At 43.0% G+C, this 24,213-nt stretch overlaps 1 protein-coding gene across 6 annotated transcripts in view; it reads left to right on the top strand.

The window, feature by feature from the left end:
* Window positions 1–24,213, top strand: part of LOC140197538 (zinc finger protein 521-like) — a 484,469-nt gene that overhangs the window by 123,176 nt on the left and 337,080 nt on the right. Inside the window, exon 1 of one of the 6 annotated variants that reach the window (XM_072257660.1) lies at window positions 20,635–20,681. The exons of the other annotated variants lie outside the window; for them this stretch is intronic. Coding sequence (XP_072113761.1) covers window positions 20,657–20,681 — 25 coding nt within the window. The 5' untranslated portion in view covers window positions 20,635–20,656. Of the gene's footprint in view, window positions 1–20,634; window positions 20,682–24,213 lie in introns of those variants that run through there. 6 annotated transcript variants of the gene reach the window in all.

Raw genomic sequence — 24,213 nt, 5'->3', positions numbered from 1 at the left:
GTAGATAGGGTCGTAAAGAGAGCTTTTGGTACATTGGCCTTTATTAATCAAAGTATTGAGTGTAAGAGCTAGAATGTTATGATGAGGTTGTATCAGGCATTGGTGAGGCCGAATCTGGAGTATCGTGTTCAGTTTTGGTCACCAAATTATAGGAAGGATATAAATAAGGTTGAAAGAGTGCAGAGAAGGTTTACAAGGATGTTGCCGGGACTTGAGAAACTCAGTTACAGAGAAAGGTTGAATAGGTTAGGACTTTATTCCCTGGAGCGTAGAAGAATGAGGGGAGATTTGATAGAGGTATATAAAATTATGATGGGTATAGATAGAGTGAATGCAAGCAGGCTTTTTCCACTGAGGCATGGGGAGAAAAAAACCAGAGGACATGGGTTAAGGGTGAGGGGGGAAAAGTTTAAAGGGAACATTAGGGGGGGCTTCTTCACACAGAGAGTGGTGGGAGTATGGAATGAGCTGCCAGACGAGGTGGTAAATGCGGGTTCTTTTTTAACGTTTAAGAATAAATTGGACAGATACATGGATGGGAGGTGTATGGAGGGATATGGTCCGAGTGCAGGTCAGTGGGACTAGGCAGAAAATGGTTCGGCACAGCCAATAAGGGCCAAAAGACCTGTTTCTGTGCTGTAGTTTTTCTATGGTTTCTAAGAGTCCAACTTTTTGTACCGGGAATTATTTAACCGTCTCATAACAGTGGGGTAGGAGTTGTCCTTGAGCCTGGTGGTCGGTGCATTCAGGTTTAGTATCTTCTGCCCAGTGGAAGATGAGAGAAGAGAGGATGTCTGGGGTGGGCGGAGTTTTTGATTATTCTGGCTGCTTCACTGTGGCAACGAAGTCCATGGACAGGGTTCATAGAACATAGAATAGTACAGCACAGTACAGGCCCTTCGGCCCACAATGTTGTGCCGACCCTCAAACCCTGCCTCCCATATAACCCCCCACGTTAAATTACTCCATATACCTGTCTAGTAGTCTCTTAAACTTCACTAGTGTATCTGCCTCCACCACTGACTCAGGCAGTGCATTCCACGCACCAACCACTCTCTGAGTAAAAAACCTTGCTGTAATATCCCCCTTGAACCCCCTACCTTAAAGCCATGTCCTCTTGTATTGAGCAGTGGTTCCCTGGGGAAGAGGCGCTGGCTATCCACTCTATCTATTCCTCTTAATATCTTATATACCTCTATCATGTCTCCTCTCATCCTCCGTCTCTCCAAAGAGTAAAGCCCTAGCTCCCTTAATCTCTGATCATAATACATACTCTCTAAACCAGGCAGCCATAATCTCTAAATCTCCTCTGTACCCTTTCCAATGCTTCCACATCCTTCCTATAGTGAGGCTACCAGAACTGGACACAGTACTCCAAGTGTGGCCTAACCAGAGTTTTATAGAGCTGCATCATTACCTCGCGACTCTTAAACTCTATCCCTCGACTTATGAAAGCTAACACCCCATAAGCTTTCTTAACTACCCTATCTCCTTGTGAGGCAACTTTCAGGGATCTGTGGGCATGTACCCTCAGATCCCTCTGCTCCTCCACACTACCAAGTATCCTGCCATTTACTTTGTACTCTGCCTTGGAGTTTGTCTTTCCAAAGTGCACCACCTCACACTTCTCTGGGTTGAACTCCATCTGCCACTTCTCAGCCCACTTCTGCATCCTGTCAATGTCTCTCTGCAATCTTTGACAATCCTCCACACTATCTACAACACCACCAATCTTTGTGTCGTCTGCAAAACACGAGGTCCCAGAACCGATCCTTGTGGGACACCACTAGTAACAACCCTCCAATCTGAATGTACTCCCTCCACCACAACCCTCTGCCTTCTGCAGGCAAGCCAATTCTGAATCCACCAGGCCAAACTTCCCTGGATCTCATGCCTTCTGACCTTCTGAATAACTTTTCATGGAAGAAAGGTTGTTTTCTGTGATGTGCTGAGCTGTGTCCGTGACTCTCTGCAGTTTCTTACATTAGTAGTTTCTTGAATTAGTAGAGAATCTGACCACAATTGACGTGGGTAAATCACCTGGACTATATGGAATACATCCCAGGTTACTGAGGCTCTGGCCCTTATCTTCCAGACATTGATAGGTTTGGGATAGTATGTGGAAAGTGGAAACATGTGGATGTTACAAAGAAACACCTTGTCCAAAGTAACCCAGTAACTACAGATTGTTCAGCTGAATCTGGGCAATGAGGAATGTCTGAGAAACAATAACCAGGGACAGAATTAGCAGTTAATTGGACAAATGTGAATTAATTCAGGAAAGGTAGGATCGATTTGTTGAAGGTAAATTGTGTATATTATTCTGACAGAGAATTTTTGGTGAAGCAACATAAAAGTCGATGAGGAAAATGAAGTTGAAGTAGTTCATAGGAACTTTCAAAAGATATTTAATAAGGTTACACACAATAGACTCAAAACTGAAGCCCTTGGAATAACAGCAATGATAGGAACTTATCTGAATAACACAAACTATGAAGTAATAGCAGTTACTTTTGGAATGGCAGAAGTTCCCTCAGGATTGGTATGCAAACCCCACCACTTTTAAGGCTTGGCCTCAACTTTGCACATGCCTCAAAACTTAGGAATGAGTGAACTGTGAAGAGAAGGAAAGTAGTCTCTGGCAGATTGAGGGTGGTGGAATGGGTACTAGGTGGAATTTACCGATTTCAGAGAGTTGTGACAGATGTGCAGTAGAGTGCATCCTAACAAGCTGCATTGCTGCATGGTATGGAAACTGCTCTGGGATGGACAGGAAGGCCAACACATCACTGGCACCAGCCTACCCTCCAACAAGGACGTAAATATAGAAAGGTGTCGGAAGAGGATCACTAACATCATAAATGATCCTACTGACCCTGCTCATAGACTGCTTATCCCTCTCCCATCAGGGAGGGTGCTATGTAGCATCCACACCAGGACCACCAGACTCAAAAACAGTTACTTTCCCCAAGCAGTAAAACTGATCAATACCTCCACCCCCAACCACCGTTACTTTATCATTTCCTGTCAGTCACCTTACATACACTCTTTTGCCAAGTGTCGCTTTTGTCTGTATATATAAGCTATCTTACATATTTTTTTTTGTTGTTATTATTATTGTGTTCTTTATCTGATTGTGTTTTCTGTGCTGCATCATATCTGGAGTAACAATTATTTTGTTCTCCTTTACACTTATGTACTGGAAATGACATTAAACAGTCTTAAATCTTGAATCTTGTGAGCACAGTCCAGTTTGTCGCAAACAACAGCCTTACTTCCATGAGCTCTGTCTGCACTTCCCACTACACTTCCTAACGTATTGAAAGACCCCACCCACCCTGGACATCCCTATTTCCCCATCCTTCAGGCAGAAGGTACAAAAGTTTGAAAACACATGCCACCAGGCTCAAGAACAACTTCTGTCCACCTGTAATAGGTCTATTGAATGGACCTCTTGTACGATAAAGATGGACTCCTGACCTCACCATCTATTTCATCATAGCCCTTGTACCTTATCGTCTGCACTTTCTCTGTAACTGTAACTATGAATGTAAGTAGCAGGAGCCGGCTGTTTGGCCGCTTGTGAATGCTCCACAATTCAGTTAATCTTCTACCAAAGCACTATTTTACAACACCAATCACATCTTTCTTCATCTTCTTAATATCTGCAGACGGCTTTCTTTAAAACACACAGTGAGTGAGCCTCCACAGCCTGAGCAACACACATAAAATGCTGGAGGAGCTCAGTAGGTCAGGCAGCATCTACGGAGGGCTGAGACCTTTCATCAGGACGGGGAAGAAGGGGGAAGAAGGTGGGGGAGTGGGAGGAGGACAAGCTGCAGTTTGTTGGTGAGAGCAGGTGAGGAGGAAGGTGAGCGGGTGGGGGAAGGGGTGATGAAGTAAGAAGCTAGGAGGTGACAGGTGGAAGAGGTAAGATGGAATCTGATAGCAGAGCACAGTGGATCATGGAAGGAGGAGGGGCACCAGAGGGAGGAGATGGGCAGGTGAGGAGAAGAGATGGGGTGAGAGGGCAACCAGAATGAAGAATAGAAAAAGAGAGAAAGGGGAAGGAGGAGAAATTAGAAGTTAGAGAAATCGATGTTCCTGCCATCTGGTACAGAACAGTTCAGACCCTTCGGCCAAACTTTAGTGTTCCGACCTTTTACCCTACTTCAAAGTCAATCTAACTCTTCCCTCCCAAATAGCCCTCCATTTTTCCTTCATCCATATTTCTCTCTGAGTCTTTTAAATGTTTTTCCTGTATCCGCCTCTGCCACCAACCTTGGCAACGAGTTCTATGCACCCACTACACTAAAATAAACCTACCTATGACAACCCCCCCCATACTTACCTTCAATCACCTTTAAATTACACCCTCTCATATTAGCCATTTCCACCCTGGGATAAAGGCGCTGGCTATCCATTCACCCCAGTTTATTTTCCCCACATTCTACCCCCAGATTCTGCCACTATCTACACACTGGGGGGAGGGGGGTAACACAGTAGCCAATTACCCAGCTGACCTGCCCACTTTTGGGATGTGGGAGAAAACTGGAGCACTTGGGGTGGGGGGGGGGTGGGGGAGCCCACAGAGTAATATAGAGAACGTGAATCCTCCACACAGACAGCAGCTGAGATCAGCACTGAACCTGAACCGTGAGGGAGCAACTTTACCAGCTTCCCCACCTCATGTCTCTCTAGCCCACAATGCCCCACCACCCACACAACTCACACTTTCGGCTTCATACAGCATGGAAATTGGCTTTCGGCCCAACTGATCCATGTTGGCCTAGATAGCCCATCAAAGCCGATCCCTTTTGCCAGCATTTTGCCCATAACACTCCAAAGCCTTCCCATCCATGTAGCTATCCACCTGTCTTTTAATAGTTGTTATTGTTCCTCTCTCATCCATTTCCCCTGGGAGCTCATTCCATAGAGACACCACCCTTGGTATAAAAAAGTTGCTCCACAAGTTCCTCTCAAACCTTTCCACGCTGGCCTGCTGTTTACCAGTTTTCTCCCATCTGTTCCACATCTCTTGTCTCATAGCCTATTCCTTCTCTGTGTCCCTGCCCACCCCTTCCTCTCAAACTCATGTCTCACTTAATCTCCAAACTTCCCTGTTCTGTTTTTATCTCGGATTTCTCTGACACCGTGATGATATCTTTCTGAGGGTTGTACTAGCAGTGCAATGCAGGAGATGAAATATTTGTTACCAGAGATGCAGGTCAACCACGGAACATTGGCTACTGCTGTGCATTTGCCTCGATAAGTTTTAAAGAAAGCATTCACTGCTAATTCCCACCGAGCTTTAACCTTGGCAAGTCTCTGCTGGGACTGTTAGCTCTTCCTGTAAATGTCTGAAAAGCTATTACTTTCATGATAAGATGAGTTGTGCTTCCAAGAATGTTGGGCTGAATCTAGGCCAGCTGCCTGATAGATGTGGTGGGATATCTTCTGGTCTTAGACTAGAGTTGTTGTTGACACTACAGATCTGCAGTAACTGCAGTAGGTGTGTGAAATTTTTTTTATAAAACTATTGTTTAATACCAGAAAATTCAGGAGTTATTCAACACACCAAGCATTGTTACACCTCCCTACATGTTTTCACACTGGCTATCTCCCCTCTACAGAGTCATAGAGTCATGCAGGCTCTTCAGCCCAAATAGTCCATGCTAGCCAAGGTTCCCATCTAAGCTTATCCCATTTACCCACATTTGGCCCAGATCCCCCTAAACCTGTAGATCCAACCTTTTTTGGGTTACTACCCCCTTGGCTCCCAGACCCTATGTCCAGTGCCCCCTCTCCCTATCCACTTATTACATTAAAACTATAAATAATTTTGATTTACAATGCACAGTGAAAGAAAATAGGAACTGCAAATTCAAAGTAGTGACAAATAATTGCAAAAGATATTCAAATCTATTCAGAGCCACAAGTAGAATTATTTATTTCTATAATTACAGTAAAAGCTATTTTCATCAACAATTGTAGAGCATGCATTAGTTGTCCAACTATTCACTACATTGCTTTTTCACCTTTCAATGAGATGGTGGGCTTGGTGCAGTGATATCAGCTTCTCAACATCAGACTGAATATCACTTGGAAGGAGTCTCAGATCCCCACGTTCAGTAATTTGCAGTCTGTTTCATTGCTTTGAAAAAAGTTTGGTGACTGCACTGAAACTGTGCTCCACTAAATATGATGTTGGAAAAGCAATAAAGAACATCTTGACCTTTTTTCCACAGTGCAGGATAACGTTCAGAGATTTCTTATTGCAAATAGAAGTCTTAATTTGATTTTTTGAACCTCAGCTTCAGCTCGAAGTCATTTTGTAGTGAGATCAGTTTTTCCTCCATCCTTCCTGTTAATTCCTCATTACAAATGTTTAGGAAAGGATTTATTACCCAATCTGGAATTTGGATTGAGAGGGGATCCTGAAATCTCTCTGGCATGTCCTTATGCAGCTCACCAAGGTAGGGGCAGTATACTTGAAGATCATCATCTGGTATTCTTTCTTTCTCTTCTGACTCAGAGGGGCTCAGAAATTGAAAAGGTCACAATGGCCAAGGTTGCACTTAAATTGAGTTAATATGGAGATGACTGATTTGACTTTGATAAGGTTCACATAATTTCCTAGCAGTTGAAGATTGATTTCTTTAAACTTTGCAAACAATTCCGATAAATAAGCAATGTCTTGCCTAATATTGTTGAGTTGATTATTGAATGAAGCATGTGAGTCTTCAAAGACTTTTATCACAGTTTCAAAAAGCACATAAAAACATCCCAGGCGGTTCCCTTTTGAGAGCCATCTGACTTCTGTGTGCAACAGCAAGCCTTCAAATTGTTCATCATTCTCAATACTAAGCTCTCGAAATAGTCGAGAATTGAGAGGTTGGGACTTGATTTTATTTGCGGCTGTGATAACTGTATTTAATAATTTGTGCAGCTGATCACTTAGATTTTTTTACAGCAAGATGTTGTCTGTGAATTACACAACAGACACATTAGTTGCTGTTGGTTGCTTGATGCTGGTATAAATCCATATCTCAGATAATCCACACTATACTGCCTGCACTTCTTTTTCATTTGGTCTGCTTCTGCCATTTTCATTTGGATTAATGACCACGGTCAATCACCTGTTGTTTAAGTCCAACCTCTAGTGCTGCGATCAATGAAGGGGAAAGTTATGGCATCATAATAGCTCAGGCAAAACCTGACTCTCTGTCTGAAGGTACTAAAGTGGGGCAGCGGTATCTCAGATGGGCCATGGTCTTGAGAAATGTGGTTTAGACCATTCGGAAGAGCAGATTCTAACCTTTAACCCATTTATCTCCATAACCTAATTCACAGGAATTGCCATCACTGAGTGGTTAGAGTATGGGAATTGTATTAGTTAACATTGTGCTATAGTAGCAAATGGCAATAGTGCCTGAGACGGGCCTGAAATAACACAATTCTTCAGGTCAGTTTTCTCATGATATGCCAAATACAGAAATGTCACATTGCTTTTCAAGAATTATAATGCACTTTGAGCAAAGTCTGAGAATGGTGGGTTAGCAAGGGATGAGGTGATTATGCGATCCTTATAATCAATTATGAGGCAAAGAGGATGAAATACTCATTATAAGTAATTTATTTCTTAAATTAAGCCTGTAATCCCTCAGCTGCCCCCTTATCTGTATCGGCTCCTTAGAAACTCCTGCCCGCAAAACGGCAATATTAGCCACTTTGGGAACCACTGCTCTAAACGTTTCTTATCCATGAACATAGCTATCTAAGTATCTTTAATGTTTATTTTTAATCAGTTTGTTTATTTATATTTTCAGAAGGTCTTTGACAAGGTGCCGCACATGAGGCTATTTAACAAGATGTGAGCACGTGGTATTAGAGGAAAGATAATAGCATGGATAGAGGATTGGCTGACTGGCAGAAGGCAAGGAGTAGGAATAAAGGGTGCCTTCTCTGGTTGGCTGCTGGTGATTACTGGTGTTCCGCAGGTGTCTGCATTGGCACCACCTCTCTTCACGTTGTACATCAATGATTTGGATGAAGCATTTGATAGCTTTGTGGCCAGATTTGTGAATGATACAAAGATAAGTGGAAGGGCAAAGAGTGTTGAGGAAGCAGAGAATCTGCAGAAGGACTTAAACAGAGTATGAGAATGGGCGAAGAAATAGCAGATGGAATATAGTGTAGGGAAGTGTGTGGTCATGCACATCGGTAGAGGGAATAAAGGCATAGACTATTTTCTAACCAGGGAGAAAATTCAAAAATCAGACATGGAAAAGGACTTGGGAGTCCTCATGCAGGATTCCCTGAAGGTCAACTTGCAGGTTGAGTCAGTGGTAAGGAAGTCAAATGCAATGTTGACGTTCATTTTGAGAGGACTAGAATAGGAAAGCTAGGATGTAATGTTGAGGCTTTATAAGACATTGATCAGATTGCACTTAGAGTATTGTGAACAATTTGGGCCCCTTATTGAAGATGTTCTGGCATTCGAGAAGGTCCAGACAAGGTTCATGAAAATGATTTTGGGAATGAAAGGGTTAATGTATGAAGAGGTGTTTGATGGTTCTGGGCCTGTACTCACTGGAGTTTAGTCAATGAGGAGGGAATTTATTGAAACCTATTGAAGGTTGAAAAGACTGGACAGAGTGGATGTGGAGAAAATGTTTCCTATCCTGAAGCAGTCTAGGGTCAAAGGGCGCAGCCTCAGAATGAACAACGTCCTTATAGAACAGAGTTAAGGAGGAATTACTTTAACCAGAGGGTAGTGAATCTGTGGATCTCATTGCCAGCTGTGGAGGCCAAGTCATTTAGTATATTTAAAGTAGAGGTAGATAGGTTCTTAAACACGAGGAATTCTTCAGATGCTGGAAATTCAAGCAACACACATCAAAGTTGCTGGTGAATGCAGCAGGCCAGGCAGCATCTCTAGGAAGAGGTACAGTCGATGTTTTGGGCCAAGACCCTTCCTCACCCAAAACGTCGACTGTACCTCTTCCTAGAGATGCTGCCTGGCCTGCTGCGTTCACCAGCAACTCTGTTGTGTGTTGCATAGATAGGTTCTTGATTAGTCAGGGCATCAATTGTTACAGGGAGAAGGCAGGAGTATGGGGTTGAGAGGGATAATAAATCACACGTGATGGAATGGTGGAGCAGACCCGGTGGGGCAAATGGCTTATTTCTGCTCCTATGTCTTATGGGAAGTGTTGGAACTGGATTTGGAATTAGAATTGGTTTATATTGTTACATGTACAGGTACCAAGATAGACTGAAAAACTTGAAATGCGCCTTTCAATATTGATAAAATCATTCTAAGGTGCACTGAGATAGCACATGGTAGGACAATAGAGAGTTCAGAATGAAGTGTAGCACCTACAGTGGAAATGCAGTCCAGGTGAAGAGTAAGGTACAAGATCATAACCAGGTAAACACAGCAGAGGCTCAAGGGAGATCTGAGAGAAATTCATAAGATTATGAAAGGAATAGAGATGTCCAGCAAAGATAGGCAGCTGGTATCTTTTACCAGGGACAAAATATCTCAAACTGGAGGGCATGCATTTAAGATGAGAAGGGGAAAGTTCAAAGGAAATGTGCATGGCAGGTTTTTTTTACATGGAGAGTGGTGCTTGCCTGCAGTGCGCTGCCAGGGGTATTGCTGGAGGCAGAGATTGCGGAGGTATTTAAGAGGTTTTAGATTTTATTTATTTATTTATTCATTTATTTAGTGATATAGCAGGGAGTAGTTCATTCGAGCCACACCGCCCCAGTAACCACACAACCCCTATTAACCATTACCTAGTCATGGGGCAATTTATAATAACCAAATAACCTACCTAGTATCACAAGCAAGAGAAAATCTGCAGGTGTTGGAAATCCAAGCAACACACACTAAATGCTGGAGGAACTCAGCAGGCCAGGCAGTATCAATGGAAAAGCGTACAGTCGAAGTTTTGGGCCGAGACCCTTCAGCAGGACGAGACCCTTTTGGACCGGGAGCACCCGGGAAATCCCCACGCATTCCACAGGGAAGACGTACAGACACTCCTCACAGAACGGCGCTGGAATTGAACTCCGAACTCCAGAACACTGGGAGATGTAGTAGCGTTATGCTAACCGCGAGGCTACCGTGGCGCCCATATAGGCACATGGATGTACAGGGGATGGTAGTGTCAGCAAAAAGAAGTGGTCTTGTTAATTTGGCTTGGTACAGCAATGACTCTGTACATGACTGCGTGAAACTGCAGAGAAATGTGGACACAGTTCAGGGCATTGTGAAAAGCAGCCTCCCCTCTATGGACTCTGTCTACATTTCTCACTGCCTCAGTAAAGCAGCTAACATAATCAAAGACCCTATTCACCCCAGACATTCTCCCTTCTCCCTTTTTCCATCAGGCAAAAGATACAAAACCCTAAAAGCACATACCGCCAGGCTGAAGGACAACTTCTGTCCTGCTGTTATCAGACCAGACTCTTGAATGTTCTTGTACAATAAGGACCTCACAATCTACTTCATTATGATCCTACACTTCATCGTTTACCTGCACTGCTCTTATTCTGCAGTCCTTACACTTTATTCTGCAATGTTATTGTTTTACCTCGTCCGAGCTCAGCGTACAGTGTAATGATTTGATCTGTATAGACAGTAGGCAAGAAAAGATTTTCACTGTATCTCGGTGCATGTGACAATGATAAACCAAAACCAAACTGTTTTGGGCCAAAGAGCCTGTTCCCGTGCTGTCTTGTACGTTCTATGTTCTTGTTTTCCATGTACGACCTTGTGACTGTAGAACAAAGACAACTCTGTCCATGGATGCTTTACAGCTCTACAATTTATGTTGAATTTGTGCAAAAATGTGGTTGAATGGCTGGTGCACATTTGATAGCCTAAAGGAACTGTTTCACTACAGTATCCCTGAATGATAGAAGACAGCATAAGGTGAAAATAGGACCCTATATAATACTGCCTCTGAAATCAGGAAACTTTCAAACCTATCTTGAAATAATAATGAGACCCTTAAAAAGGTTAAAACTGTTAAAATGTAAAATAAATTCAAACAGCACTTAAAATAATTTATAGCCTTTAAGCAAAATCAATTAATTTGAAAAAAAGTAAAATATTGGTATTCTATTATTGTGATTAAAATTGATTTTAATTTTTTGCTGTGCTTAATTTTCTAAAAATTCTCAATGGTCTTAATTAGCTTGAATTTGGGATTGCTTAATGGGTAGAAAAGTGAAAGTCAAGAAGGAGGAAGTGTTAGAAACATTAGGGTGGATAAATGTCCTGGGACAGACATGATCTATCTCAGGATGCTAGGGGCAGCAAGGGAAGAGGTTGCTGGGGCTCTGATGGAGATTCTTGTACCTTTGTTAACTGCAGATGAAGTACCAGAAGAGTGCAGGATAGGTAATGTTGTACCATTGTACAGAGAAGGCAGACAGAATAAACATGCAAACTGTAAGCTGGTGAGCCTTATATTAGGTTTTTCGAGAAGATTGTGAGGAACAGGATTTTTCTTCACCTAGAAAGGCAGAAACTGGTCAGGAGGGGGTCAGCAGGATTTTATGCCAAGCCGATCATGTCTTACAAATCTGATTGAGCTTTTCTGAGGAAGTTATTAAGTAAATTGCTGAAGGCAGCTTGATTGGCATGGCTTGTAAGGACATAAGCAAGGTAAAGTAGGATAGTCCCAAAGTTTGGGTTTAACACACATGAAATCTGAAGTGTGTCGGCAAACTGGATCCAAATTAGGTGTCGGAACCTTTGCTGTTTACAATATATGTATAAATGATGCGGATGGGACTGTAGATGATCTGATTAGCAAGTCTGCAGATGATATGAAAATTGTTGGAGTCATAGATGGCCAAGAAGGTTGTCCAAGGGTTCGGCAGAGTACAGGGCAACTGGAAAGTTGGCTGAAGTGTTGACAGATGGAAGTTAATCCAAACAAATGTGTGGTGATGCACTTTGTGAAGTCAGATTCTGGAAGACATATGGAATAAATGTAAGGAACCTTAGGAGTGCTGATGTACAAGGGAACAAGTGGATAGCTCAGGTGGAAAGGGTGGTGAAGAAGGCATTTAGTCTGCTACAGCCAAGGCATTCACTATAAGAGTTGGAACATCGTGTTGCAACCATACAAAATATTGGTCAGCTGGACTTAGAGATGGTTGCCACACTGGTGGGATGTGGTAGCACACAGAGAGGGCAGAGGAGATTCCATGAGATGTTGCCTGGAATAAAAGGCTGTAATTATAAGGACAGGCTGAATTTGTTCTCTGTGGAATACAGAGAGCTGAGGGGTGAACTTAAACAGGCTTATAAGTTTTTGAAGGTCATAGATAGAATAGTCAGTCATTTTACCTGGGTAGAGAAGTTTAAAACTAGAGGGTGCAGGTTTGAGGTAAGAGGGGTCATATGTATGGGGACCAGCAGGTGGTAATTGTATCGAATGAGCTGCCAGAGGAAGTGGTAGAGGAAGGTGTAATTACAATGTTTAAAAGATATTTGGACAGGTACAGGAGCTTCCTGTATTACAAATAAACTGACGTATGAAAATATTGCTTTAAGCAAATTCTCCCATACATTTGTAAAGCATTTTTCATATTATTAATATAATAATGAAATGTGTCATGGCATTCATGAATAGCTAAATACTGTAAGTTTTCTATTAATATGACTGTGGGTGATTATTCAATGAAATGAAAGATTTATAGTAAGTGTATGTATGGTGAGCTGTAGTAAATGGGCATTACTGACACGGAAAAATCACTTTATGATTAGTTCTCAGGAATGGAACTCTTATGTAACCTGGGGACTGCTGTACTTAGGTTGGAAAGTACACTGGGATACGGGTCTAATGTGGACAAATGAGATTAGTGCAGATAGACACTATGGGTGCATAGATCTGTGCTAAATGATACTATATTTCTAGTCATAGTCATAGTCATTCTTTATTAATCCCGGGGGAAATTGGTTTTCGTTACAGTTGCTCCATAAATAATAAATAGTAATAGAACCATAAATAGTTAAATAGTAATATGTAAATTATGCCAGTAAATTATGAAATAAGTCCAGGACCAGCCTACTGGCTCAGGGTGTCTGACCCTCCAAGGGAGGAGTTGTAAAGTTTAATGGCCACAGGCAGGAATGACTTCCTATGACGCTCTGTGTTGCATCTCGGTGGAATGAGTCTCTGGCTGAATGTACTCCTGTGCCCACCCAGTACATTATGTAGTGGATGGGAGACATTGACCAAGATGGCATGCAACTTAGACAGCATCCTCTTTTCAGACACCACCGTGAGAGAGTCCAGTACCATCCCCACAACATCACTGGCCTTACGAATGACACTATTGATAACTTTGAAATATTCAGGCTGTAATTGTGTTCTCCGCAGCGGTAGGTCTTTACTGCGTGGAACGTAGGGAATGAGGAGTGACCTTTAAATTATGAGAGGATGGTAACTGTCTTTTCCCCAGGATAGCGGAGTACAAGACGAGAGGGCACAGGTTAAGGGTGAGAGGAGAAAGATTTAGAAGGAACTTGGGGCAACTTTTTCACACAGAGGCTGGTGAGTATATGGAATGAGCTGCCAGAGGAAGTGGTTGAGGCAGATAAAATAGTGTCATTTAAGAAGCACTTGGGTGGGTACATGGAGGGGCACGGATTAAAGAGAAATAAACCAAATGCAGGAAACTGGGACTAGCTGGACTGGTGTGGACTGATTGGACCCGAAGGGACTGTAATCCGCTGTGTTGCTCAATGACCCTATGACCTGCACAGGGCCAGAGTCTTGAATATTTACCATACAACTGTGTTCTTGACTGCATAGAGCGTAAGATCTAAGTGCAGTGGGGAAGTGAATTGTGAACTGTATCTACAGGGATAACAGGTACACTATAAAGAAATGGACAGTAAGGTTGTAAATGAAGTTTAATGCAAAATGATAGAGTGACAAAACAGAATATGGTTTACATAGGGACAACCTGGGCAGTGTTGCCATTGTGGGGACTGTGTACTCAGAGTTAACATGTAGACACTGCAAGCAGTTGGAGGTAAATTGGCTACTTAATTCCATTGCAGAGGGCATTGGGATGTGAGAGTATGGGACATGGGGAGGAGACAATTCTGCCCCACCAACCTGTTCTACCTCTCAGTGATCTGTAACTGAACTCCCTGACCCAACATTCTCCCCACACATCTAGGGAGAATTGTACTCCGTATAAGTTAAAAACTGACTTGATGATTAGATTAAAGTTTTCGAGGGGTTCTTTCAAACCTGTTTGGGCAGGGGGGACAAAAGATTTCCAGTGGGCAGCGAGTCAACTCAAATTAAGTCAACTCGTGTTTATTATCAGATGCAGTATATATACTGTATGTTTTTTATCTGCCAGAGCAACTTCACGCCTTCTTTTAACCCTCCTGATTTCCCTCTGAAGTGCTCTCTTGCATTTCTTATACTCCTTGGGTGCCTTAGTTGTTCCTTGCTGCCAACACCTATGATATGCACATCCTTTTTCTTTTTCTGAAGCATAGCCTCGAAATCTCTCAAAAACCAAGGTTCCCTAAACCTGTTAGCTTTTCTTTCATCAATTCATTACAACAGTGTGTCGAGGCAGTTGAAGGGAATACAATAACAGAGTGAAGAATTAATATTACCGTTACAAAGAAAACCCAGTGCACGCAGAAGGTGACAACATAGATTATGTGAGGTTTAGAGTTTATCTTATCGTACGAGAGGACCATTCTATAGTCTTATAACAGTGGGGTTAGAAGCTGTATTTTTTTGCCTGATGGGAGGGGGAGAAGGGAGAATGTGTGGGGTGAGTGGGATCTTTGATTATTTTGCCTGCTTTTCCGAGGCGGTAACAAGCATAAACTAAGTCTGAGACATGGTGAGTGAGCAGAGTACACAGTTTCCCTGACCACTGGTATTGGTTTGTCTTTCTCTCCATTCTATCAGGTCTGAAATAATCCCTTGAAAACTCACTGTTACGAACTGTAACGTTGTCGAAACAAACCAGCAGCAAGAGATTTCACACGGTCAGGTTTTAATGTTAAAACCACTATCTTTATTAGTATCTACTTATAATATAGAACTCAATTAAGATAAAAGTTAACAGTGTTATGTGTATATATGTGTGTAAGTATAACTCCGAAACTATTGAGTTTGGGGGAACAAGGTTTAGAGTCTTGAGATGGTAAAGTAGGAATGTTCAGTAATCCACGAAATAAATGAATGGAGAGAAATATTTTGTAATCCACGTTGTAATGGAGAGGGAAGGTAAGTACGAAGTATTCCACAGGTTCCACGAGATAACAGTCGCCGTAGGTCTTGTCTGTCGTGATGTTACGAATTATCACCGAAAGTGACCTGTCACAGGAATATCATCTTCCAGTAGTTACCACACAACATACCCAGGCAAGGGTTAACACAAGTGGTCCCACAACTTGGTTCCTAACTTACATGAGGCCCAACTGTGTATGCGACAATCTCCTCTCCCTCACCTGGTTCCATCTTGTCCTTCATCCCCCTGTCACTGGTTCCACCTTGACAAACCTTATCATTCTCAGATCTATGATTAACAAATTGTTGTCAGTATAGGAGAGATTTCCAACTTACTCTCAATTCTGTGTGGAGAAGTCTTTCCAAAGCTTGGAGCATAAGAGTCTAAGGGATAATTTTATAGAGAGGTATAGAACCATGAAAGGCATTGAAAGGGTGAATGTGCACAATCTTTTTCTCAGGGTTGGGGAATCAAGAACTAAAGGGGAGGGGAAAGATTGACTAGGAAGCTGAGGGACCCAGAAGATGGTCTGTATATGCAACAAGCCACCAGAGGAAGTGATTGAGGCAGGTTCAATAACAGTATTTAAAAGTCATTTGGACAGCTACATGGATAGGAAAGGTCTCGGGGGATATGGACCAAACGTCAGCAGATTGAACCTGGTTGGACAGGCATCTTGTTCGACGTGAACCACTTAGGCCGAAGGTTCTGTTTCTGTGCTGAGTAACTCTATGACTCCATATCCTCACTCTTCAGTTTGTGAACTCTGCACATCCTCACCTCACCTCCCACTGTGTCCGAGACTCTCTGGTCAATGGAAATGGTTTGTCTTTCTCTCTATCCCATAAGATCTGTTGTAATCCCATGAAAACTTTAATCTAATCACAAGTCACCTTCTAAATTACAGAGTGAGCAACTGTGTAACCCACCCTTTGCAATTCAGGAGCTGGAAACCAGATGTCATTCTGGTCAACACTCCCTCTGAGTCTGATCTCCTTCCTCTATTTACATGCTTGGGCTTTGAATAGTTTCCAGGTGTGTGGTCTAACCAGAGCTTCATATAATTGGGGTTTAACTGCTGGGACTGCCATGACGTTACTACAATCTGTGCACTGGACTCAAGTTTCTTTGAACCTTCTCTATTGCTGGCTTTTTATACAATTAGTGAATGCCTTTTTCTCTTCGTTTTTGGTCCAAAGTGGTTGATTCATTGTTTCCCTTAGTCTGTGGATTTTCCATTTATATCTCAGTAATTTAATGCATCCACCTACACTGCTTACAGCTACCTTTGTCTCAGCAGAAAACTATCAAACATTTTCACAGGGATAGGGAGAAAAAAACAAGAGCACCCACTGTAGGTTTACGGTGAGAGGGGAAGGTTTTAAAAGTGATCTGAGGGACAATATTTTTCACACAGAGGATGGCCCCTATGTGGAACAAGCTGCCAGGGAAAGTTGTTGAAGCAATATTTTAAGAAGTTTAGGGGCAGAGAGATCTGGGCCTAATGTGGGAAAAGGGACTAGCATGGTGTCACTTGGTTGGCATGGACCATTTGGGCCAAAGAGCCACCTTCCACACTGTATGACTCCATGACTCTGTGGCTTAAGGTTTTCTATCTCGTATGTGAGCAGATGATAAGTATACTCACTGAAACATCAGCTGGTTAGAGCACAGAACCCACTGGGTAGGTGGGCCCAATACAAAACCAGTTCAGCCTGTCCCATTCCTATCACGTATTACCTATAAGCCTCTGTCTCAACACTCAGTCACTCTGCCCTCCCTCATCTGGTAATCTGCCCATCATTCCCATTTTATCTGGCTCTATCCATCATCTACTCACCTCTCCCCTCCCACTTCTGTGTACTGGCTATCTTCTCTCTGTGCTCTCAGCCCTGAGGCAGGATCTCAGCCCAAAACGTTGACCATCCTTTTCTCCACAGGTGCTGTTCAACCCTCTGGTTCCTCCGGCAGGTTGTTTGTTGTTCCAGGTTCCAACATCTATAGTCCCTTGTGGCATCCCTTGTCTCATTCTTTGCCCTTTCTCCACTGCAAATTTCTTCCTTGCAAGTACCTGCCCAGCTCCCTTATGAAGTTACCACTACAAATAGAACTAGCTTACAGAGGTAACTTGGTCAGCATGAACCAGTTGGGCCAAGGAGCCTTTTTTGATGCCATATTACTTTGACTTAAATTGAATCCAGCACCTCTTCTCCACTTGGTAGACCTTTAAGACTTTAATTGCTCACTATCTCCTGGTTTATAACTGTTCTATCAATAGGATCAGTATATCTCTTTGTTTCTCTATACTCTTCAAGGTATGAGATACCTCCATCAGATCTCCTGTCAATCTCCTTTCCTCCAACGAGAACCGTACCTCTTTCTCCAGTCCATCCATTCAACCAAAGGCCTTCATCATTCTAATCCTTGTGAGTAGTCATTGTCCTGGTAGGAAGTATTGGCATGATTATGTCAACAATTATTGAGACTATACTTGTCTGAAATATCCTTCGAAGATTTCACTTGTCCTAGCAGCACAGAGGTTCACCGTGTGGATTTACAAAGCATGAGGAATGTTACAGCAGAGAAATTGAGACCATAAAATTAGGAACAAGAATTGGCCACTCAGCACCTCAAGCCTGTTCTGATATTAATTGTTACCTCAACTCCACTCTCACCAACAATATTCATCTATTCACGTTAACCAATTTCCCCCGGGATCAATAAAGTATGACTATGACTATTTGTCTTCTTAACCTTCAGAGACTCTGCTTCCATCACCACCTTGAGGAAGGTGGTTCCAGACACTTACAACATACTGAGAAAAAGTATTTTGCTTTATCTCTGTCTTAAGTAGACATAGAGGGCTATCGACTGAATACAGGCAAATTAGATTCATATTGAGGTGTATTGGCCAGCATGTATGTGGTGGACAAGAGTCATAGGTCCAAGGAGTTATACAACTCAGAAACAGCCTAACTGGTCCATGCTAACCACAGCATCATCCCTACTAGTCACAGTTGCCTCCCTTTTGGCCCATAACCCTCCAATCCTCTCCCCTCCATGTATCTATCCAAATGCCTCTTAAATGTTGCATTTGGACCCACCTTCACCATTTCCTCTGGCAGTTCATTTCAGGTCCTCACTATCCACGGTGTGAAGTTACCTCTCACGTCTCTTTTAAATCTCTCCCTTCTTACCTTGTATCTGTGCCCTCTAGTTTTGGACTTCCCAACACTGCCGTCCACCTTATCCATACCCCCACATGACTTGATAAACTTTTGTGGGGTATCGTTCTCCATGCTCCAAGGAATAAAGATGTGGTACGGCCAACTTCTCCCTGTTAGTTAGGCCCTCTGCTCCAGGCATCATCCTTATAAATCCCTTCTGCACACTCCCTAACTTGACAAAGTGTTTTCGATAACAGAGTGACCGAAGCTGTACACAGTACTCCAAATGCAGCCCCACCAATGGCTTCTGTAACTGTAATATAATGCCAGTGCATCAAAATGTCCTGCCTGGTCCTGTTTCTGTGCTGTACAAATCCACGACTCTATTAAATAGATAGCACTTTATTTTTAAACTTAAGAGTACCGTATTTTAATTTAAGATTTTGACTTGGTATGTCCCTTCAACCATCATCATCAGTTTTTACACATCCACCATAGAAAGCATCTGAATTGGACTCATCATGCAGCTGTTCTGTCCAAGACCACAAGAAACTGCAGTAAGTTGTGGACACGGCTCAGCTCATCATGGAAACCAGTCTGTCTCCATGGAGCCTGTCTACTTTTCTTGCTGCCTCAGTAAAGAAGCCCACAGGGTACAAGGCCCCGCCCACCAGACATTCTGTCTTCTCCCCTCCCCCATAGGCAGAAGATTCAAAAGCCTGTAAGTATGTGCTACCAAGTTCAAGAAGAGCTTCTGTCCCACTGTTCTAAGCCAATGGAATGGTTTCCTAATATGATGAGATGTACTGGACCTTATATCTATCTTGCTATGGCCTTGCACTTTATTGCCTACCTGTACTGCATTTCCTCAGTAACTGTAACATTGGATTCTGCATTCTGTTACCTCTCTTCCTCTGTGCTATTTCAATGCATCAATGTGGTGAAATGATCTGTCGAGATGGAATGAAAAGTTTATCACTGTATCTCGGTACATATACTGTAACAATAATACAGCAGTTAATTAAATACTGGGAACTTTAGGTCAATAAAGTTTAAAAGAATGAAAGGTGGTCAGGTTGAAACATACCAAATTCCTGAGGGCGATTGTTACAAGATTAGGGAGTAGTTATTTACAGCTAAGCTCATAGGTTGGAGAGGGAGGTGAATCTCTGGAATTCTCTACTTTGGAGTGCTTTGGATGCTGGATCACTGGGGCTATCTGAAGCCCAAGTTGTTCTGTTTTGGAAAGATTAGGGAATTGAGGGCTTTGGAGAACTGGCACACAGAAGGCAATAAATCTTTCAGCAAATCAACATTGGTCACATTGAAAGGAGGGGCAGGCATGGACCGTTGAGTGGCCTACTCCTTCTCCTGTTCTTGCTTTCCAGTGTCTTTGACAGGTTAGCTTCAGTGAGAGAGATTCCCCAGCATGAAAATATAGACGTGGGTGGTCTGAGTCAAGGAAAAAGAGCCAGTAAGCATGTAGATGTGGAGGATGTTCTTCTCTCAGAAGGTTGTGGATCTTTGGAATTCCATATTCCCCGGAGCTGTTGGCAATGAGTCATTCAGTGTATTTAAAGCTGGGATCAAAGCATATTTAGAATCTAGGGGACTTCTGCAGTTAGTAGCTGGAGTGGAGAAGGAGGACCAGGTTGAGGATCTTATTCAATGGGATTGCAGGCAAAAGGGGACAAACTGGCTCCTCTATGCCTGCTACTGAAGCTTCGTTTGAAGTATAGGCCCTTCAACAGTGGAGAGACTTGTGTATGAACCTGATTCCAACAATAGGACTCTGAGGAACTGCCTCCACACGCAAACACTCTGTTTGTCTTGGCTTTGGCTTCAACACATCAGGACACCACGTTGAACACTCGAGAGCTCTTCCACCCCGCAGACATTTCCTGCACCATCTGGTTTAATATTCTGGTCTCCATATTGCAAAGAGAAAAAGATATTTACTCAGGCAAATGGAGAGCAGTTAACTATTCAAAGGGGATTTCACAGAATGAAGTTAGAAAGTAGGCTTGCTGTTCAATCAAAACAGAGACTGGTGAACCTCTGAACATTGATAGAAGGTCAACCATGATTGCGAAGAATGGCAGGGCAGATTGAAAGGACTGAATGGCCTTCTTCTGCTACTACTTCCAGTGTAAGACTGAGGGGTTCACACAATACGGCTCTACAAGATAATGGGGGCATCGATGGGTTGGACAGGTAAGAGATTCATAGTAGAGACGAGAATTGAGTGTAATGATAAGTATTAGTTGGACACTCAAAGTTCAAAGTAAATTTATTATCAAAGTACATGTATGTCACCATATACAACCCTGAGATTCATTTTCCTGTGGGCGTACTCAATAAATCCATATTAGAATAATAACCATAATAGACTCAATGAAAGACTGCACAAACTTGAGCGTTCAACCAGTGTGGAAAACACAAAAATTGCAAGTACAAAGTGAAAGAAATAACAATTAAATAAATACATAAATAAATAGATAGATAGATATCAAGAACATGAAACGAAAATTCCTGGAAATGAGACCATAGGTTGTGGGACCAGTTCAGTGATGGGGCAAGTGAAGCTGAGTGAAGTTAATCCCTTTGGTTTAAGAGCGTGATGGCTGAGGGATAATAACTGTTCCTGATCCTGGTGGTGTGAGTCCTGAGGCTGCTGTACCTTCTTTCTGATTGCAGCAGTGAAAACGGAGCATTACCTGATGATGCAAGCAGTTTTCCTGCGACAACGCTCTGTGTAGATGTGCTCAGCTGTGCAGAGGGCTTTACCCGTGATGCACTGGGCCATATCCACTATCTTTCGGAGCATTTTCCATTCATTGGCGTTAGTGTTTCCATGCCAGGCTGTGATGTTGTCAGTCAGTATACTCTCTACCACACATTTATAGAAGTTTGTCAAAGTTTTAGATGACATGCATTTACGTGCTGGGCCCAGGACAGGTCTTCCAAAATGATAACACCAAGGAAATTAAAGTTGCTGACCCTCTCTACCTCTGATCCTCTGATGAGAGAGGCTCGTGGACCCCTGGTTTCCTCCTCCTGAAGCCAATAATCAGCTCCTTGGTCTTGCTGACATTGGGTGAGAGGTTGTTGTTGTGGCACCACTCAGCCAGATTTTCTACCTGTTATAAGCTGGTTCATCACCACCTTTGATTCAGCATACAATAGTGATGTCATCAGCAAATTTAGATTGGATTAGATTAGATTAGATTCAACTCTATTGTCATTGTGCTGAGTTCAGATACAAAGCCAATGAAATGCAGTTAGCATCTGACCAGAAATGCAAAGAATGTGTTATTTACAAAATAATTGCGAATAAAAAGTAAGTGCTACAGCACACAAATATAAAAGTACTGAGACAGTACAATATGGGTGCAATACTGTTTAGCGCTGTGATGTGAGGTTTAGCAGGGTCACAGCCTCAGGGAAGAAGCTCTTCCTGTGCCTGCTGGTACAGGAGTGGAGGCTCCTGTAGCGCCTACCGGATGGGAGGAGAGTAAAAAGTCCATGGTTAGGGTGAGATACATCCTTGATAATGCTTTTTGCCCTGCCCAGGCACCGTTTATGGTAGATGTTCTCAACGGTGGGCAATTGGGTGCCGATAATCCGCTGGGCAGTTTTCACCACATGCTGGAGTGCTTTGCGGTCCGATATGGGACAATTGCCATACCACACTGAGATGCAGTTGGTGAGTATGCTCTCAATGGTACAGCGGTAAAAGCCCATCAGTATCCTGGGACACAGGTGAGCTTTCTTGAAGCTCTGCAGGAAATAAAGGCGCTGTTGCGCCTTTTTGATCAGGATGGAGGAGTTCAGGGACCAGGTGAGATCCTCGGAAATGTGGACACCAAGGAATCTGAAGCTTGATACGCGCTCCACTACAGCTCCGTTGATGTAGATGGGAACGTGAGTGTGGCTGCTAGCATACCTGAAGTCCACAATGATATGGCATTGGAACTGTGTTTAGCCACACAGTCATACGTGTGAAGTGAGTCGAGTCGGCGGCTAAGCACACAGCCTTGTGGTGCACCTGTGCTAATGGAGACTGTGGAGGAGATATTGTTGCCAATCCGAACTAACTGGGGCCTGCAACTGAAAAAAACTGAGGATCCAATTGCACTCGTGAGTCCTGATGGGAAGTAGTGAGTTTCTTTTCCCCAGTGAATAATAGGAATCTGGAATTCACTCACATGGGGAGGAGTCAACGTGAGCAGTTTGGATGAATCTATGGGCAAGCTGGATAAACACATAAGGGAGAGAAGGAAATAAGAAGAGAAATGCCGGAAACACTTATTGGGTGTGGCAGCATCTGTGGTGAGAGAAGTAGTGTTGGTGTTTCAGGTCAGAGTCAGAATCAGGTTATTTTTCTCTGACATATGACATGAAATTTGTTGTTTAGTGGCAGCAGTACAGTACAAAGGCATAAAATCACTATAAATTACAAAAATAATTGCAAAAGAGTAGCAGGACTGGCCAGAATTGGGTCACATTGGCATTGGCTCAGGTTGGGTTAATTTGGAATTTGCTCAGGTTTGGCTGGTCTGGGACTAGTCAGGGGATCAGGTTGGGTCGGAATTGTTCGTGTTTAGGCATCGGGTGGGATTTTAATTTCATTCTCACCCAACCCACTGTCTCCAAAATTTCTCTACTGCCGTTACCATGATTGGGAAGGAGAGTGGTCTGTCACATCGCACTACCTGGTGACATCGTCGAGTAATAGAAGCACATTTCCTTCTACTGGTTTGTCATTCCCTTTGATCAGAAAGAACAAATGAAAGGGAGCATTTTTCAAGCGTCTCATTATCACAAGGCAGGCTTGGCAGTCTCAAAGCTGCCTTGCTGTCTAGAGACACATATTATGACCGAGTTCACGTTGGTTGAAAAGGTACAATTGGATCAAGATGAGGATAAACTCCGCCCAGCCCTCTCTCTCTCTCTCTGTGCCTTTCTGTATAACACTGCAGTGATGCACAGAGACCCGATGGGTTTGAGAGGTTGCAGTGCTTAGCTCTGCATGACTGGTTCCCGCTGCTCTTCCACAATCAGTGCAGAAGGTCGAGGTCATTAATCCCTCCCACTCTCTCTGCGCCTTCATTTGCAAGCTCGCCCCAGATATGTGAGTTATGAAATGTGAAAGCTTTGATGCCCTGCTTCAGGATGGCTTTGCTGCAGAATTTTAACAAGCTGGTAAAGCCTCTCAGTCCAGTTTTACAAGAATTCTTAAAATAAGATGACAAACAGGCTTTATTATCACGTGGGGGCAACAGTATGGCAATGAAATCTGTAATGACTCGGGTTTCTGTGACAACTTTAACATCATCTCCAGAAGGTATGATCACCATTACAGGAAACAAGATTGCCAAATTTGTACACAGCAAGCTCCCACAGTAGGCAACTTGAGTCCCATCAGTTGATAAGCACTTGAACAAGCATGGAGCTGCTTCATAAAGCCATTGCTGTATCTTCAACATGCATTTGAAGGATCAGACAGGGCTTCAGTTTAAAATGTGAGGTGAAACTCGGCCCTTCCAAAGCTCTGCGCAGTTGGGATGAGACTTCCCTAATCTTATACTGAATCATCTTTGTCATGAAGGCCAAAGATCCATTTCCCTGCTTAATTACTTACTGTACTCGAATGCTAACTTTGTATACCCAATGCACAAGGACCTCTGGATTCCTCTGGTATCCTCATTTTCCTATACTCCAGTGAAAAATATCTCAACCCTCT

The sequence above is a fragment of the Mobula birostris genome, chromosome 1, assembly GCF_030028105.1.
Source record: "Mobula birostris isolate sMobBir1 chromosome 1, sMobBir1.hap1, whole genome shotgun sequence".
NCBI lineage: Eukaryota > Metazoa > Chordata > Chondrichthyes > Myliobatiformes > Myliobatidae > Mobula > Mobula birostris.
This window is presented reverse-complemented; position numbering and strand designations above follow the sequence as displayed.